The following is a 15820-nucleotide window of genomic DNA, read 5'->3' as shown; positions in this document are numbered from 1 at the left end:
CTTTGCAACAAAACAGGCTCATGCTATTTAGTGCTTGCTGAGCCAAGACAGCTAGGTCTCCTGGGTAAAATTAATGCTCAGAAAGGTGTTGGCTTTTACATATAAACCAAAAATACATAGGGCCAAATAACAATTGAAACTATGTCAATCCTCAGTAGTTTATATGCTGTGTTCAAGTGAAGCCCATATGCATTCTTTGGTGATCTGATACTCTTCATAACATTACATGGGAACTATTGCAGTTCCCTGGGCATCTGGCCTTTGTAAGAAGCAGGCACAGGGTCCATCCCCTGCAGCAAAGTTGTCATCGAAATCTGGCACTCGGTGGGGGATAAATCTTGACCTTGTGCAATAGTGTAAAACAGGTGATAATGACACAGCAAACCCATTCACATCACCACAGTTTAGTTTCTCATTATGGAAATAACATTCAGAAATGATGATAAACAAGTTGTCAACTTCCTGTCAGCTGCATTCTACTTTCATATAGACAGCCTAGAGAACCAAATGAGTAACTAATGCATTTGCTGATCTCCCACCAACATCTCGAAGATGTAAAACGGGTAGATCTCCTTTTGTGTTGCTCAAAGACAATCTGCAGCTTGAAGCATGGCCATGGTATTAGAGATTTACCCAATCTTCTACAGTAACTTTGGCATTTGCATTTTCCCAGGGGTGTTCTGCTGATTCTGTGGCTGAAGTTTTTGGAGTGTTGGGGTGGGCGGGGGTGGTGACCATAAGAGGGTGAGCTGGCAGAGTTCTCAAGATGTTTGGCAGCTAAGTTTGGCAGCTATGTTTACTCAGGTGGTTCCCTTTAAGCACACTGCTCAGATACTCCTTTGAGGATTTGTACACAAAGGCTACAAACAGCGATAATGAAGTCTACTGCAGGTGAATAGCAAATATCTGTATGTTGTCAGCTGGTCATAATTGTCCCCTTCCTGCCCTTGTGGAATGTCAAGTCATTAATTTTAGAAAAACAAACAGAAAATGATACTTTCTATCATTAGCACGCAGAAATGTGACATCTGAAGATGACGTGCATGAGATGCAAGACTTTTTTACAGACAAACTTAAAACAAATTGTAAGGATCTATAACTTATTGTTTCGGCCTTCATTCTTGTGTACAGAAAAGTATTAGGAGTTATTACATAAATAGTTCCAGCAAAGTATTAGGAGTTATTCCATAAGTAGTTCCATGCACAGGTCTGCTCCTCAGGGTGCTAGATTTGACTTCCTTTCAGTCCTTCTCAACACACTTCTTTCATTTCCTTTACATTTTATTTAAAGAAATGAGAAAATCTGGCCGAGTTCCTACAGACTTAGGACAAGAGATTTTCTGCACTGACCTGAATAAGCATCCAGCTGAACTGGCACAGGTAGAAATAATGTAATACCAGTCCAAGGGCAGAGCAACTTTCATCAGAAAGCTCTCGACTCAGGTAAATGGACATCAAAAATGAGATCTGAAAGATAAAATGATGGAAGATGGTAAGGAAAAGCCAAAGAATGATGGACCAATGAGCCTGACATCAGTGGTGGGCAAGTTGTTGGAGGGGATCCTGAGGGAGAAGACTTACATATATTTGAAAAGGCATTGAATGATTAGGGATAGTCAATATGACATGTCTCTCTAATTTCATTGAGATTATTGAAAGAGTAACGAAGAGGATTAATGAGTGCAGAGCAGTGGACATGATCTTTATGGACCTCAGAAAAGCATTTCACAAGGTTCCACATGGTAGACTGGTTAGTAAGTTAGATCAACTGGAATACAGGGAGAACTAGCCATTTGGATACTGAACTGGCTCAAAAGCAGGAGACAGAGATTGGTGGTGGAGGGATGCTTTTCAAACTGGAGGCCTATGACCAACAGTGTGCCACAAGGATCAGTGTTGGGTCCACTACTTTTCATCATTTACATAAATGAATTGGATGCGAACATAGGAAGTATGGTTAGTAAGTTTGCAGATGACACCAAAATTGGAGGTGTAGTGGACAGTAAAAAAGGTTACCTCAAGAGTACCACAGGACCTTGATCACATGGGCCAATGGGCCAAGGTGGTGGCAAATGGAGTTTAACTTTGATAAACGTGAGGTTTGCATTTTGGAAAGGTAAATCAGAGCAGGACTTATACACTTAATGGTAAAGTCCTAGGGAGTGTTGTTGAACAAAGAGATCTCAGAGTGCAGGTTCATAGTTCCACGAAATTGGAGTCTCAGGTAGACAGTATCATGAAGAAGGCTTTTAGTATGTTTGCCTTTATTGGTTAGTGCATTAAGTAAAGGAGTTGGGAGGTCGTGTTGCAGCTGTACAGGACATTGGTTAGGCCACTTTTGGAATACTGTGTTCAATTCTGGTCTCCCTGCTATCGGAAGAATGCTGTGAAACTTGATAGAGTTCTGAAACAATTTACAAGAATGTTGCCAGGGTTGGAGGGTTTGTGCTATTGAGAAAGGCTGAATAGGATAGGGTTATTTTCCCTGGAGTGTCGGAGACTGAAGGATGACGTTATAGAAGTTTATGAAATCATGAGGGGCATAGATAGGATGAACAGCCAAAGTCTTTTCCCCAGGGTAGGGAGTCCAAAACTAGAGGGCATATGTTTAAGATGAGAGGTGAAAGGTTTAAAAGGGACCTTAGGGGCAACCTTTTCACCTAGAGTGTGAGCAGGAATGAGCAGCCAGAGGAAGTGGTGGAGGCTAGTACAATTACAACATTTAAAAGGCATCTGGATGGGTATATGAAAAAGAAAGGTTTAAGGGATAAATGCTGGTAAATGGGACTAGATTTATTTGGAATATCGGATCAGCATGGATGAGTTGGCAGGAGGGTTTGTTTCCGTGCTGTACAGTTAGATGACCCTGTGACTCTGAAAAGAAATGTCTGTTGTGTAGCAGTCAGACTCAAATATTTTCATGGAAAACAGACAAGGAAATGAACTGCAATCATGATCCTTCGCTTTTATCTAGACTTTATAGACAATGAAATAAATTATTTGAATATATAGATATGATTAGGCTGAAATATGACAAGTGAATTTTTAAAATTATAGATTTTAGAAACGTGGATTTCTTCGATCATTGAACAAAAATTTGATTTTCTGCAAATATAAAATTAGATTTTCTGGTGACAGATGTTTGTCATAAATAATAATGATAGTACATCAAAAAGAAATCAATTACATATCATTTAACAAATTGTAACAATTTCAAAGAGTTGTACAGCAACAGTATTAGCACAAAATTAGAAGATCTCATCATTTTAGTGATTTCTAATTGACACGAGTCTTTTGGAAATTCAATAATGTACCATTTGGAGATTCAGTGACAGCAGCTGATGGATTTATGCATTTAACTGCACGTATGAACTTCAGAAGTTGCTTTCACTTTCTGAGGTGTAGTGGTGATGAATGTGGTTAGTTTTAATGTCAATGTTACTGCAAACTTTGGCCCATTAGATTCTAATAGGAACACTATAAAACTGAATTAGTGGACCTAACGGCATTTCTTTCTATTCATTCTTATGATGCGACATCGCTCAGGTGGTCAGCATTCATTGCTGAGAAAGTGATGGTAAGTTACTTAGTTCAACCACTGCAGTCCTTTTGGCGTAAAGATTATCCAAAGTGCAGTTGGGAAAGGGATTCCAGGATTTTGACCGAATGATAGTGATACAAGTTGAGATGGTGTGATGTGTTGGAGGGAAATTTGCACATAGTATTCCCATGTGCTTAATGTTCATTTAGGTTGTAGAGGCTTTAAGTTGAAAGATGTTGTCCAAGAGACCTTGGCAGAAGGCTGTAGAGCATCTTTGAGATAGTATATTACATGTGCCAGTAGTAGATGGAGTGAATAATTAATGGATCAATGGAATGCAAATCAAGTGTGCTGCTTTGTCCTTGAGGACTGGAGGTTCCTTTAGTGTTGTTGGAGACCCAGTTATCCAGACAGGTAGGGCATATTGTGTCACACTCCTGACTTCTACCTTGTAATAATAAAAAGGATTTTGGGCAGTCAGGATTTGAGTTATTTGCCTCAAAATTCCTAATCTCTAATTGGCTCTTATGGCCTCAGTATTTATATAGCTGGTCCAGTTCAGTTTCTGATCAATGCTAATCACAATTATGTTGATAGTGGGAGCTTCAGTGATGATAATACCATTCAATGTTAAGAGGAGATTGTTACAATCTCTCTTGTTAGAGATGGTCATTGTCTTGCATTTGTGTCCTGCAAATGAGACGCAGCATTTATCAGGCCGAGCCTGAATATTATTCATGTTTTGCTGCATTCAGGCAGTGACAAACGGGGTAAAAACCAATTGCCAATACATATCTGTCTTTCCCGCTCTCTCTCCATATTGTCACAACATGAGCATAGCAAACCAAACCAAAGCAGCCTCTCCATCACTAGATTCACAAAACAGTAAAATTAAAACTTTAAATGACTCTCATAATTGCCCAATCCAGACTTTACAAATAATAACCTTAGAAGCCAAGTTTATAAATAAAACAAAAATTTACAATTTATATTAATTATTTAACGTTATCAGATGAAAGGTAAACAAGGTGATTTAAACCCAATTTTGTTAATCATAATCTCCATTCACACACAGACTGACAGACACAATTATGGGATATACTAAAAATAAACTAAAAGAATAGTAAATTGCCAGTTCAATTAAACAGTTTGAAGCAATGAATATCAAGCCTTCATGAAATGCTCAGACAATGAGTCGTTCACGCGAACAAAGAACTACTATTTTTATACATTCTTTTCATTAGACAGAATTCTTCCACTATCTTGATTATAAAGATAGAAAATTAAACAATACAGTCAGTTTTTCTATAACGCAATGGTTGAGATCTTGTGTAACCCCCGTGTCATAGAAAAATCCCACTTTAGAAACGGCGCTTAAAGTGTTGTTGATGTAATTTCATTAAGCCAACATATATTTTAAAAGTTTACAGTTTATAAACACAGTGTTCTTAATTTGTTAATCGCGTTACAGCGAATTTATATTGACAAAACATGCATTACAACAAATTGACCTGTACAGTGTAAAATATGGCACTACACAAATTTAGAGCTAGTTGTTTCCAACCAGGATGTGTTTTTGCATACTTAGTACAACTTTTTGTCACTCAATTTCCATATTCCTTTGAAATATAACTTCTATAACTGTTTCAGACAATGAAATTTTGCTTGAATTCCAAAGTCATTGGTTATTGCAAACAATTTCAGCAGACTCCTGGGAATATTTACTTATTTCTTACAGACTGGGATTATTCTCTCAGAACAGTCAACAATTTGATAATTGGACAAAAAACTAGGGACAGCAAAACAGAACAACCAGTCCAAAAGCTTCCAAAATCACTCTGCCTCCTGCAAAAACCTAGTCAGAACTGTTTTTTCCTTTTTCTCTTTTTAATCAACATTCTCCATGGTTGGCTGGTTCATATTAGTCATCCCTTGATTGACTAATTCATCATTCTTGATGAAGGGCTTTTGCCCGAAACATCAATTTTCCTGCTCCTCAGATGCTGCCAGACCTGCTGTTCTTTTCCAGCACCACTCTAATCTAAACTCTGGTTTCTAGTATCTGCAGTCCTCACTTTTGCCCAATTCATCATCCAACCAGCTGCCAGTTTTGAGTACTTCATCAGCGGATCAATAATTAAATTACATTACTTTCCAGAACAGTTTCTAACAAATAGCATCAGTTTTTGCTCTTGTCTCTTTTAAAACAAGAAGCTGTTCAAAGTTCAATTCTTCACCTCAACTCACACTTCCAAACCACAAAAAAGAGTATAGTAAAAGAAAAATAGTGGTGCTCTTGTAACACTTAAACAACTCACACCATTCAATTTTTCTCCCACTAGCTTCCCAATCACCATACAACTGCTTGATTACATTCTGAAAATTTCCATTGTTTACATTGAAGATAAAGTCTCAGCGATTACATTTTCTAAACACAAAATATGCAAACTTCTTATATTTAAAGGTTGTAATAACAAGCCTCAATGGAGAAATTTTGAGGAGGGAGTAAGGACTGGGAGAAATAAGGAGGATAGGAGGAGAGCGTAAGTGAAGATAATGGAGGCAGGGTAAGGAACAAAAAGACTGCTTCCAAATCTTACCCCTCTGACAGACCCCCTGCACTCTTCATAGCCACCCCTTTTCCTCTCTCCTTTCACTCCGCATTCCACAGAGGTGGTTTAAAACTGAATCCCGAATTGCCAGTGGACACTGGTTTGAATCACCTGACAACCACCTGATGAAGGAGCGTCGCTCCGAAAGTTAGTGTTTCCAATTAAACCTGTTAGACTATAACCTGGTGTTGTGTGATTTTTAACTTTGTACACCCCAGTCCAACACCGGCATCTCCAAATCATGATGTCAATTTAAGCGTAGCTGTGTGTGAGGTTAATAGACATGGCCTTTCAGCGATACCATTTTGAAATAGCAAACACTTGAGGCATCAATCCAGTTCCATACCTTATCAACTGAAAATAAACACCCCTAACTCTGGGCTGCAAAAGCAAACCATCCTGTAAAAAACAGATAATGACCTATAATTTTGCACTCTGAAACTGCAACTTTCTTTTGTCATGACAGTGAAGAAGTCACATCTCCAAGAGCAAATCTTCCTGAGAACACACTTGAAAAGGTCTTTAAATAGAAGATACTGCTTTCAACTCCTCAATGATTCTCACAGTAATTTCCAGACTGCTAATATCAAGTTTGGACTTTTGGTCTTTTGCTTAACAAGGAAAGACATTGATATACTGGTATCCCAAAAGTTTTCATCTGAGGCAGTCCTTCACGATCCAGCATAGCTTTCTTCCACTCTGCTATTGTGAGCCTTGAGATGACTAAATAGTCCAACACTGGATACATTTTTTGGCAGCTGGTGCTTGCTGAAGTGGGTGGTGGGATGCTAGTTGCCCATGGCCTCCATCTGGGCTTGCTGAGAGAAATTCAAAATCAATGGTGTCTTCATAAATCATTTTTCAGTTCAAGTAGCTTTGGGCAAGAGGGAGGAAATGGGGCATTTTTCAGGGAGGCTTTGAGGACATTGATAAATTCTTTTCTCTAACTCCATGGTAACTGTTTGCTATTACAAAGCCTAGAGTAGCAGTCTTGTTTTGGGAGTCTTATGTCAGCCATGTGGACAGTGTGGCCTGCCCAACATGAGTGATTGACTGTAAGCAGTGCCTCAATACTGGGCATGTTGGCAGAGAAAGGATACTGATACTGGGGAACTTATCCTGTCAGCGGATTGCCTGGATTTTGCACAGACATTGCTAGTGATATTTGCGGCGTCTGCTGTATATTGTCTATGTGCAACACTGCTGCCCTACAGACCAGGAGCTTGGTATTGAATTTGAGGTCTACATCAGGAAACACCCTGTTCCTCAGACAGCCAAAGGCAGTGCTGGTCCACTGGAGGTGAAGTTTAATTTCTTTGTTGAAATTTAATCTTGCTGAGAGGAGGCTCCAGGTATGGAAATTTATGCACACCATCTGAACAGTCAAGGGGCAGTGTAATGCAGCAGGAATAGGCCTGAAGTTGTCCTTGAACTCCTCAATGTTTACCCTAAAGTCATTCTCGTATATTCCTCCGTGACTGCACTAATGACAGTTTGGAGCTTGATCTATGAGTGTGTGCACATGCAAGTGTCATCTGCATACCTCCACTTGATGACAATGATCGAAATGACCTTGGTTCTGGACTGAAAGGGATGCAGGTGTATTGAACAGTTTCCCACTTATTCAGTAGGTTATCCCCACACTTAATGAATATAGTTATAGTCATTGAGGCATATAGCATGGAAACAGACCTTTCAGTCCAACTAGGACATAGTGAGGACTGTAGATGCTGGAGAAGTCGGAGTCGATAAAGTGTGGTGCTGGAAAAACGCACAGCAGGTCAGGCAGCATCTGAGGAGCAAGATAGTCAATGATTATAGACTTCATTTAGTCCAACTCATCCATGCCGACCATGTTCCCAACTAAATGTGTCCCATTTGCCTGCATTTGGCCCATATCCCTCCAAACTTTCCTATTTAGTTACCGATCCAAATGTCTTTTAAATGTTTTAACTGTACCTGCATCCACCACTTCCTCTGGCAGATCATTCCATATATGAACCACTCTCTCTATAAAAAGGTTGCCCCCTCACTCTATCAAAGCTTTAACTAATTGGCTCAATTTCTCTTCACGCTGTTTCTCAGATGAGTTACAGATCTGCCTCCTTGTAATGTCAAACCTCAGGTTGCTTCCTCCTGACATGGCAGTATCCACTGTTCTCGGCTGTATCTTCACCTTCTCTGCACTGATTTTACACTCTGTGCTCGTCTCACTCTGTCCCCATTGTATCCTCAGCCCCTCTGCATTGCTTTTATCCTCTCTCCCTGAGTTCTACTTTCCTGCTGCTCCCCTGCTGTGTCCTCAACAACTCTATGCTACTTTTATGAACTGAATAAGCTCTTTATCCATTCTAATTCCATAACTCCTTTTATGCTTTTAAGTGGCTTGCTTTACAAGACTCCTTTGCTTCAAAGAATGCTCGAAATAAACCACACCTCGTGCTTAACTTCATAACAACATTCTTGTGACTCTTGCAAAGTCCACTGAGCAAATATGAAATAAACTTCTGTTGCTGTTAAAAAAAACATTAGATTACAATCTGCTCATGAACAGCTGGTTAAACCCTGCAATCTGCCTGTAACACTGACGCAAACTGCTTCATTATCTACAAAATTGCAAATAGACTTGAGAATTTTGCTGTCAGCAAACATTCCTGCTTCTGACATTATGGAGAAGGGTATGTATTAATGAAGCAGCTAGAGATTAATGGCTCAATGACACAATCCTGAAGAACTCCTGCAATGCTGTACCATTTCTCTTTGTGCTGGGTGTGCAGTTCCAAACAGTGGAGAGCTTTCCTTCTTATTCTCATCAACTTCAATTTCACTAGGATTCCATCATGACAGAACTCTATCCTGTCTTGCTGTCATGAGGAGTCACTTTCACCTCTCACGTGCAATTCAGCTCATTGGTCCAAGTTTGAATCAAGGCTGTTTGAAGGCCTGGAGCCAAGTGACTCTGGCAAAACGTAAACTGAGCATTGATAAGTATATTTTATACCAGTAGCATTATGATGGATCATAACAAACCATGTTTTGCTCCTTTAATTCCAACAAATGTTTTTTACTTAACTGAGTACTGCTACAGCCAAACAAATGACTGCTACTGCAAATTCGGTGACTTGCTGGAGAAAGAGATCCTGAAATGTCACAACTGATGAAGTTTCAAGGAAGCTGCAAAGGGATGGACTTAAAAGGGGGGAAATGCTCCACAAACTGCAGTGCAATTCCCTGTGAATATTTCAGACTGTAAACATAACAGTAAAAAAGACAATTGTCAAGGCAAGAGACAAGTTTGCAATTTTCCTTTTCTAAAATAAAAGAGATAGGGGTTAAAAGCAAGCTCAAACCCTGGTCTGTATTCATTTGTAGTCTATTGTCCTATATGTGAACTGGTATGTACCGTATGTCACAGCATTGTGAAAACTCACTAAACACTCCTGCAACATAGGTTAAGAAAAAGAAAAATCACTCTCTCATTCTGAGTTCTGCTGGCTAGCCACAGTTGAAAGGAACCAGGATAAAAGAATTTATATTGGCCTGCAAATGCAAGAACTTCAAAATCAGCCATTCAACTACAAACAGACATGACCAGTAACAATCCCTGCAATGATCACTGCATTCTTCTATTAACTCTTTACAAATGATTCAGAGGCTGACCCAAATATCTTTTTTTCAACGTTCTTTAGATTCATTTCTTATCCATAATCTGTATGTATATGTGTTGTGTTCTTATTTCTTCTCATGCGCAGTAACAAATAAACTCTCCCATTGCTTAACTTAAAATAGCTGGCTCCTTTTAAAACTGGTGTGGAAGACAGGTATCCATCCACAAGGAAGGGAGTGTTTGTAAATTACTACGTTTGCAACTCACTGAGTTTGAGGGTGAATAAAGAAGGGAATGAGTTCACCCCTCCTCACCCTGGAGCAAGACAATTCGAGGTATCCCTCCTGGAACAGTAATAACTTGGGGAGGCAGAGGAGGTCATAGATCGGAGCTATAGGCAAGTAGTTACTCCGAAAGTTCAAGATAGATGGGTGACAGTGAGGGGGAGTGGGAGGAGGAAGACAGTGCAGGGACCCCCTGCGGTCATTCCCCTCAAGAACAAGTATACCGTTTTGGATACTTGTGGGGGGGATGACTTACCAGGGGTAAGCAACGAGGTTCAGGCCTCTGGCACGGAGCCTGGCCCCGTTGCTCAGAAGGGTAGGGTGGAGAAAGGTAGAGCAATTGTTCTTGGGGACTCGATAGTGAGGGGTACAGACAGACGGTTTTGTGGGGGCGACAGGGACTCACGTTTGGTATGTTGCCTCCCAGGTGCAAGGGTACGTGATGTCGCTGATCGTGTTTTCCGGGTCCTTAAGGGGGAGGGGGAGCAGCCCCAGATCGTGGTCCACGTTGGCACCAACGATATAGGTAGGAAGAAGGGTGAGGATGTAAGGCAGGCTTTCAGGGAGCTAGGTTGGAAGCTCAGAGTTAGAACAAACAGAGTTGTAGTCTCTGGTTTGTTACCCGTGCCACGTGATAGAGAGTCGAGGAACAGGGAGAGAGAGCAGTTAAATGCGTGGCTACAGGGATGGTGCAGGAGGGAGGGATTCCGGTTTCTGGATAACTGGGGTCCTTTCTGGGGAAGGTGGGACCTCTATAAAAAGGATGGTCTACACTTGAACCTGAGGGGCACCAGTATCCTTGGGGGGAGGTTTGCTAGTGCTCTTTGGGAGGGTTTAAACTAACTCCGCAGGGGCATGGGAACCAGGACTGTAGCTTTAGGGTACAGGACCTTGAGTGTAGGGAGGTTAGGAATAATGCAGCGATCTCTAAGGAGGGTGCCTGTAACCAGAAAGGTGGATTGAAGTGTGTATACTTCAATGCCAGTAGTATAAGGAATAAGGTAGGTGAACTTGCAGCGTGGGTTGGTACCTGGGACTTCGATGTTGTGGCCATTACAGAGACGTGGGTAGAACAGGGACAAGAATGGCTGTTGCACGTTCCAGGGTTCAAATGTTTTAGTAGGATCAGACATGGGGGTAAAAAAGGGGGAGGCGTGGCATTACTTGTCAAAGACAGTATCACAGCAGTGGAATGGACGATGGAAGAGGACTTGCCATCTGAGGTAGTTTGGGCTGAGGTTAGAAATAGGAAAGGTGAGGTCACCCTGTTAGGTGTTTTCTACAGGCCTCCTAATAGTCCTAGAGAAGTAGAGGATAATATTGCAAGGATGATTCAGGAAAAGAGTGAAGGTAGCAGGGTGGTTGTTATGGGGGACTTTAACTTCCCAGATATTGACTGGGAGAGCTATAGCTCGAGTTCATTAGATGGGTCGGTGTTTGTACAATGTGTGCAGGAGGGTTTCCTGACACAATATGTCGACAGGCCAACAAGAGGGGAGGCTATATTGGATTTGGTTCTAGGTAATGAACCAGGCCAGGTGTTAGACTTGGAGGTAGGTGAGCACTTCGGGGACAGTGACCACAACTCGGTGACTTTTACTTTAGTGATGGAGAGGGATAATCGTGTGCCGCAGGGCAAGAGCTATAGCTGGGGGCAGGGAAATTATGATGCAGTGAGGCATGACTTAGGATGTGTGGATTGGAAAAACAGGCTTCAAGGGAAGAACACTAATGAGATGTGGGGAGTGTTCAAGGAGCAGCTACTGCGTGTCCTCGATAGGTATGTACCAGTCAGGCATGGTGTAAAGGGCCTTGTGAGGCAGCCGTGGTTTAGTAAGGAATTGGAGTCCCTTGTGAAAGGGAAGAAGGCGGCATATGTAAAGATGAGGCGTGAAGGTTCAGTAGGGGCGATTGAGTGTTATAAGGTAGCCAGGAAGGAGCTAAAGAGGGAGCTAAGAGAAGCGAGAAGGGGACATGAAAAGTCTTTAGCTGGTAGGATTAGGGAAAACCCAAAGGCTTTCTATAGGTATGTCAAGAATAAAAGGATGACTAGGGTAGGTATCGGTCCAGTCAAGGATAGTAGTGGGAAGTTGTGTGTGGAGGCGGAGGAGATTGGAGAGACATTAAATCAGTACTTTTCCTCAGTATTCACTCAGGAACAGGACACTGTTGCTGATGTGAATATGGAATCACAAATAATTAGAATGGATGCCCTGGAAATATGCAGGGAAGAGGTTTTGGGAATATTGGAAAGGATGAATATAGATAAGTCTCCTGGGCCTGATGGCATTTACCCCAGGATCCTATGGGAAGCTAGGGAGGAGATAGCAGAGCCATTGGCCTGGATTTTTATGTCGTCGTTGTCAACAGGAATAGTACCAGAGGACTGGAGGATAGCGAATGTGGTCCCATTGTTCAAGAAAGGGAGTAGGGATAGCCCTAGCAACTATAGGCCAGTGAGTCTGACTTCAGTGGTGGGCAAAGTCTTAGAGAGAATGGTAAGGGATAAGATTTATGAACATCTGGGTAGGAATAACGTGATCAGGGATAGCCAGCATGGTTTTGTGAAGGGCAGGTCGTGCCTCACAAACCTTATTGAGTTCTTTGAGAAGGTGACCAAGGAAGTGGATGAGGGTAAAGCAGTAGATGTTGTGTATATGGATTTTAGTAAGGCGTTCGATAAGGTTCCCCATGGTAGGCTAATGCTAAAACTTCGGAGGTATGGCATTGAGGATACATTAGAGGTTTGGATTAGGAATTGGCTGGCTGGAAGGAGACAGAGGGTAGTAGTTGATGGATTATGTTCATCTTGGAGCGCAGTTACTAGCGGTGTACCACAAGGATCTGTTTTGGGACCATTGCTTTTTGTTATCTTTATAAATGATCTAGAGGAAGGACTTGAAAGCTGGGTAAGCAAGTTTGCGGATGACACAAAAGTCGGTGGAGTTGTGGATAGTGAGGAAGGAAGTGGTAGGTTACAGCGGGATATAGATAAGTTGCAGAGCTGGGCGGAAATGTGGCAAATGGAATTCAATGTAGCTAAGTGCGAAGTCGTTCACTTTGGTAGGAATAACAAGATGATGGATTACTGGGCTAATGGTAGGCTACTTGGTAGTGTGGATGAGCAGAGGGATCTTGGTGTCCATGTACACAGATCTCTGAAAGTTGCCACCCAGGTAAATAGTGCTGTGAGGAAGGCATATGGTGTACTGGGCTTTATTGGCAGAGGAATTGAGTTCCGGAGTCCTGAGGTCATGTTGCAGTTGTATAAGACTCTGGTGCGGCCTCATCTGGAGTATTGTGTGCAGTTTTGGTCGCCATACTATAGGAAGGATGTGGAAGCTTTAGAACGAGTGCAGAGGAGGTTTACCAGGATGTTGCCTGGAATGGTAGGAAAATCTTATGAGGAAAGGCTGAGGCACTTGGGGCTGTTCTCATTGGAGAAGAGAAGGTTTAGGGGAGATCTGATAGAAGTGTATAAGATGATTAGGGGTTTAGATAGGGTAGATACTAAGAACCTTTTACCGCTAATGGAGTCAGGTGTTACTAGGGGACATAGCTTTAAATTAAGGGGTGGTAGGTATAGGACAGATGTTAGGGGTAGATTCTTCACACAGCGGGTTGTGAGTTCATGGAATGCCCTGCCCGTATCAGTGGTGAACTCTCCTTCTTTATGGTCATTTAAGCGGGCATTGGATAGGCATTTGGAAGTTATTGGGCTAGTATAGGTTAGGTAGGATTCGGTCGGCGCAACATCGAGGGCCGAAGGGCCTGTACTGCGCTGTATCCTTCTATGTTCTATGTTCTATGTTCTAACCTCACTGGGGGTTTGGCTGTAAGACTAAGTTACTATAGAAGTAAATACAACTTTGTTCATGACAACTTGTTGCTAATGACCAAAAATTAAACTGATGAGATCATAATTGCCTGGATTGGATATGTTTTGCTTTTCATGAACAGGACATACCAGAGCAATTTCCCAGAATAACCAAGGAGATTAAACTGTCACAACTATGCTGGAACAGCTTGGTTAGAAGCATGGAGACCCTGCAGCATAAGCTTCAGCTCCACAGCTAGGGTGTCATTCGGGCCCACAGCCTTTACTGCGTCCAGTGCACTCAGCTGTTTATGGATAGTACATGATAAGAATCAAATTGAGTAATGACTCGTTGACACCTGGGAGGGGGCTTGCAGTTTTATTTTGTCCGTGGACAGAGTAGAATGGTACAATGGAGCAATCTTCGTTTGTTGCAGTTGGTGTTAAAGTGGTGACAACATCCTCTAAATTAGGGCTATCAGTTTTACTGTCCTATAATGCAGAGAATACAGCTAATGTCATTTTAACTCGCTGACCAACAGAATATCCAATGTGCCTGTCGGTTTCAGACTGTAAACATCTTTCAATTTGCAAAGGACTTTGTAAGTTAAAACTATTTAAACACGATTTGTCCTTTAGCAGTTTTTAATATCATTGTTAGTCCAGATTAGTAGCGACATGCATTTCTATTAAACTGCTGAAACTGCTATTTTAATACTTTTTAAAAAACCTGAAAATAAAAAAAAAGACTTTACCATTAAGAATAGAAACATCCTTTTTTATCGTGAAAGGGACAACATGTCACATCAAGCCAATCATCCAGAAAAAAAAGTCAGAATGTGGTCATGTGTTTCGTGGGGGGAGGCTGCACCAACTATAAGGAGCTAACTGTTCTTCATGGGCCTCATACAAAGATCATAGTAAATGAATGGTATTCAATAGCTTTAAAGCATCAAACTTTTGAAACAATCTTAGAATGAACTTTAAAAAATGCCCAAGTCAAAACCCTTACAATTGGGATAAAGCTGACTTCTTCACCAGTCCACAGGTAAGAGAGAAAATAAAAGTTTCTGAAGTCAGAGGAACAAGCAAGTTATAATGGTGGAAATCTAATGCCTCAGGAAAGGGAAAGAACTGAGTGGGGAGGGGATCGATATTGAGCAAGGTGGCTTATGGCAGAGAGGTGTTTGTCTCCCTGACTCTCCTCCACAAGACCAGGGCTGGAAGAGTTAAGAATGGCCTTCTGGCCTGGAGACCAATTAAGGCCTTTAAATGGTCACTTAAAAACTAATTCGTGTCTGATAATTGGTAGTGGGGTGGTCAGTGGTAGGGAAAGACCCTGTTACTGCTCCTGGCCTAGGCCTGTGACCCATACACAGTGGTTCATTTTCAAACCAAACCTTGGTAATTGGGATTTGAAATATCACCCGTCCCAAGTCCTGGGAATGGCCCTGTCTTCTTGGTAATCCTGTATCCGACAGTGAGAACCACTAGCAGCAAGTGGGGAATCCACACGAGACAAACCTTCCCTGAGCCATCTGTTTATCTTGACAGGCTTTGGTCATCATGCCATATCCACCAACATTTCACACCTTCATCAATGGTCTTCATCTCTGGGATGGAACAGTGGTCACCACACCCACTGACACCACAGAAATTACTTGTGGCAGCTCTCAGAAGCAGGAATTCTCTCCAGGATCCAGGAATCCTGACAGCAGTCTATTTGGGATGCAAGGCTCACAGGAATGGTTGTTGTGGGCAGGTAACACTGCAGCAAGCATTGAATTCTTTGCACTTTGTGTCTTGATATATATATATATATATAAAGTTCATTTTGTATCTCTTCTGAATTCTTCAGCAGCAATTCTTGACTGTAACAAGTTAATATGATGAGGGTAAGCCTTTGTTTGGTGACTGTTGCTAAAGGATATTGATAGTGAATTTCATGAGCTAAATGGG

At 41.6% G+C, this 15820-nt stretch overlaps 1 protein-coding gene across 1 annotated transcript in view; it reads right to left on the bottom strand.

The window, feature by feature from the left end:
• Window positions 1-15820, bottom strand: part of adgrv1 (adhesion G protein-coupled receptor V1) — a 566067-nt gene that overhangs the window by 147676 nt on the left and 402571 nt on the right. The window contains 1 exon segment of the mRNA XM_060841343.1: window positions 1351-1467. Coding sequence (XP_060697326.1) covers window positions 1351-1467 — 117 coding nt within the window.

This window comes from Hemiscyllium ocellatum, chromosome 2 (assembly GCF_020745735.1).
Source record: "Hemiscyllium ocellatum isolate sHemOce1 chromosome 2, sHemOce1.pat.X.cur, whole genome shotgun sequence".
Lineage (NCBI taxonomy): Eukaryota > Metazoa > Chordata > Chondrichthyes > Orectolobiformes > Hemiscylliidae > Hemiscyllium > Hemiscyllium ocellatum.
This window is presented reverse-complemented; position numbering and strand designations above follow the sequence as displayed.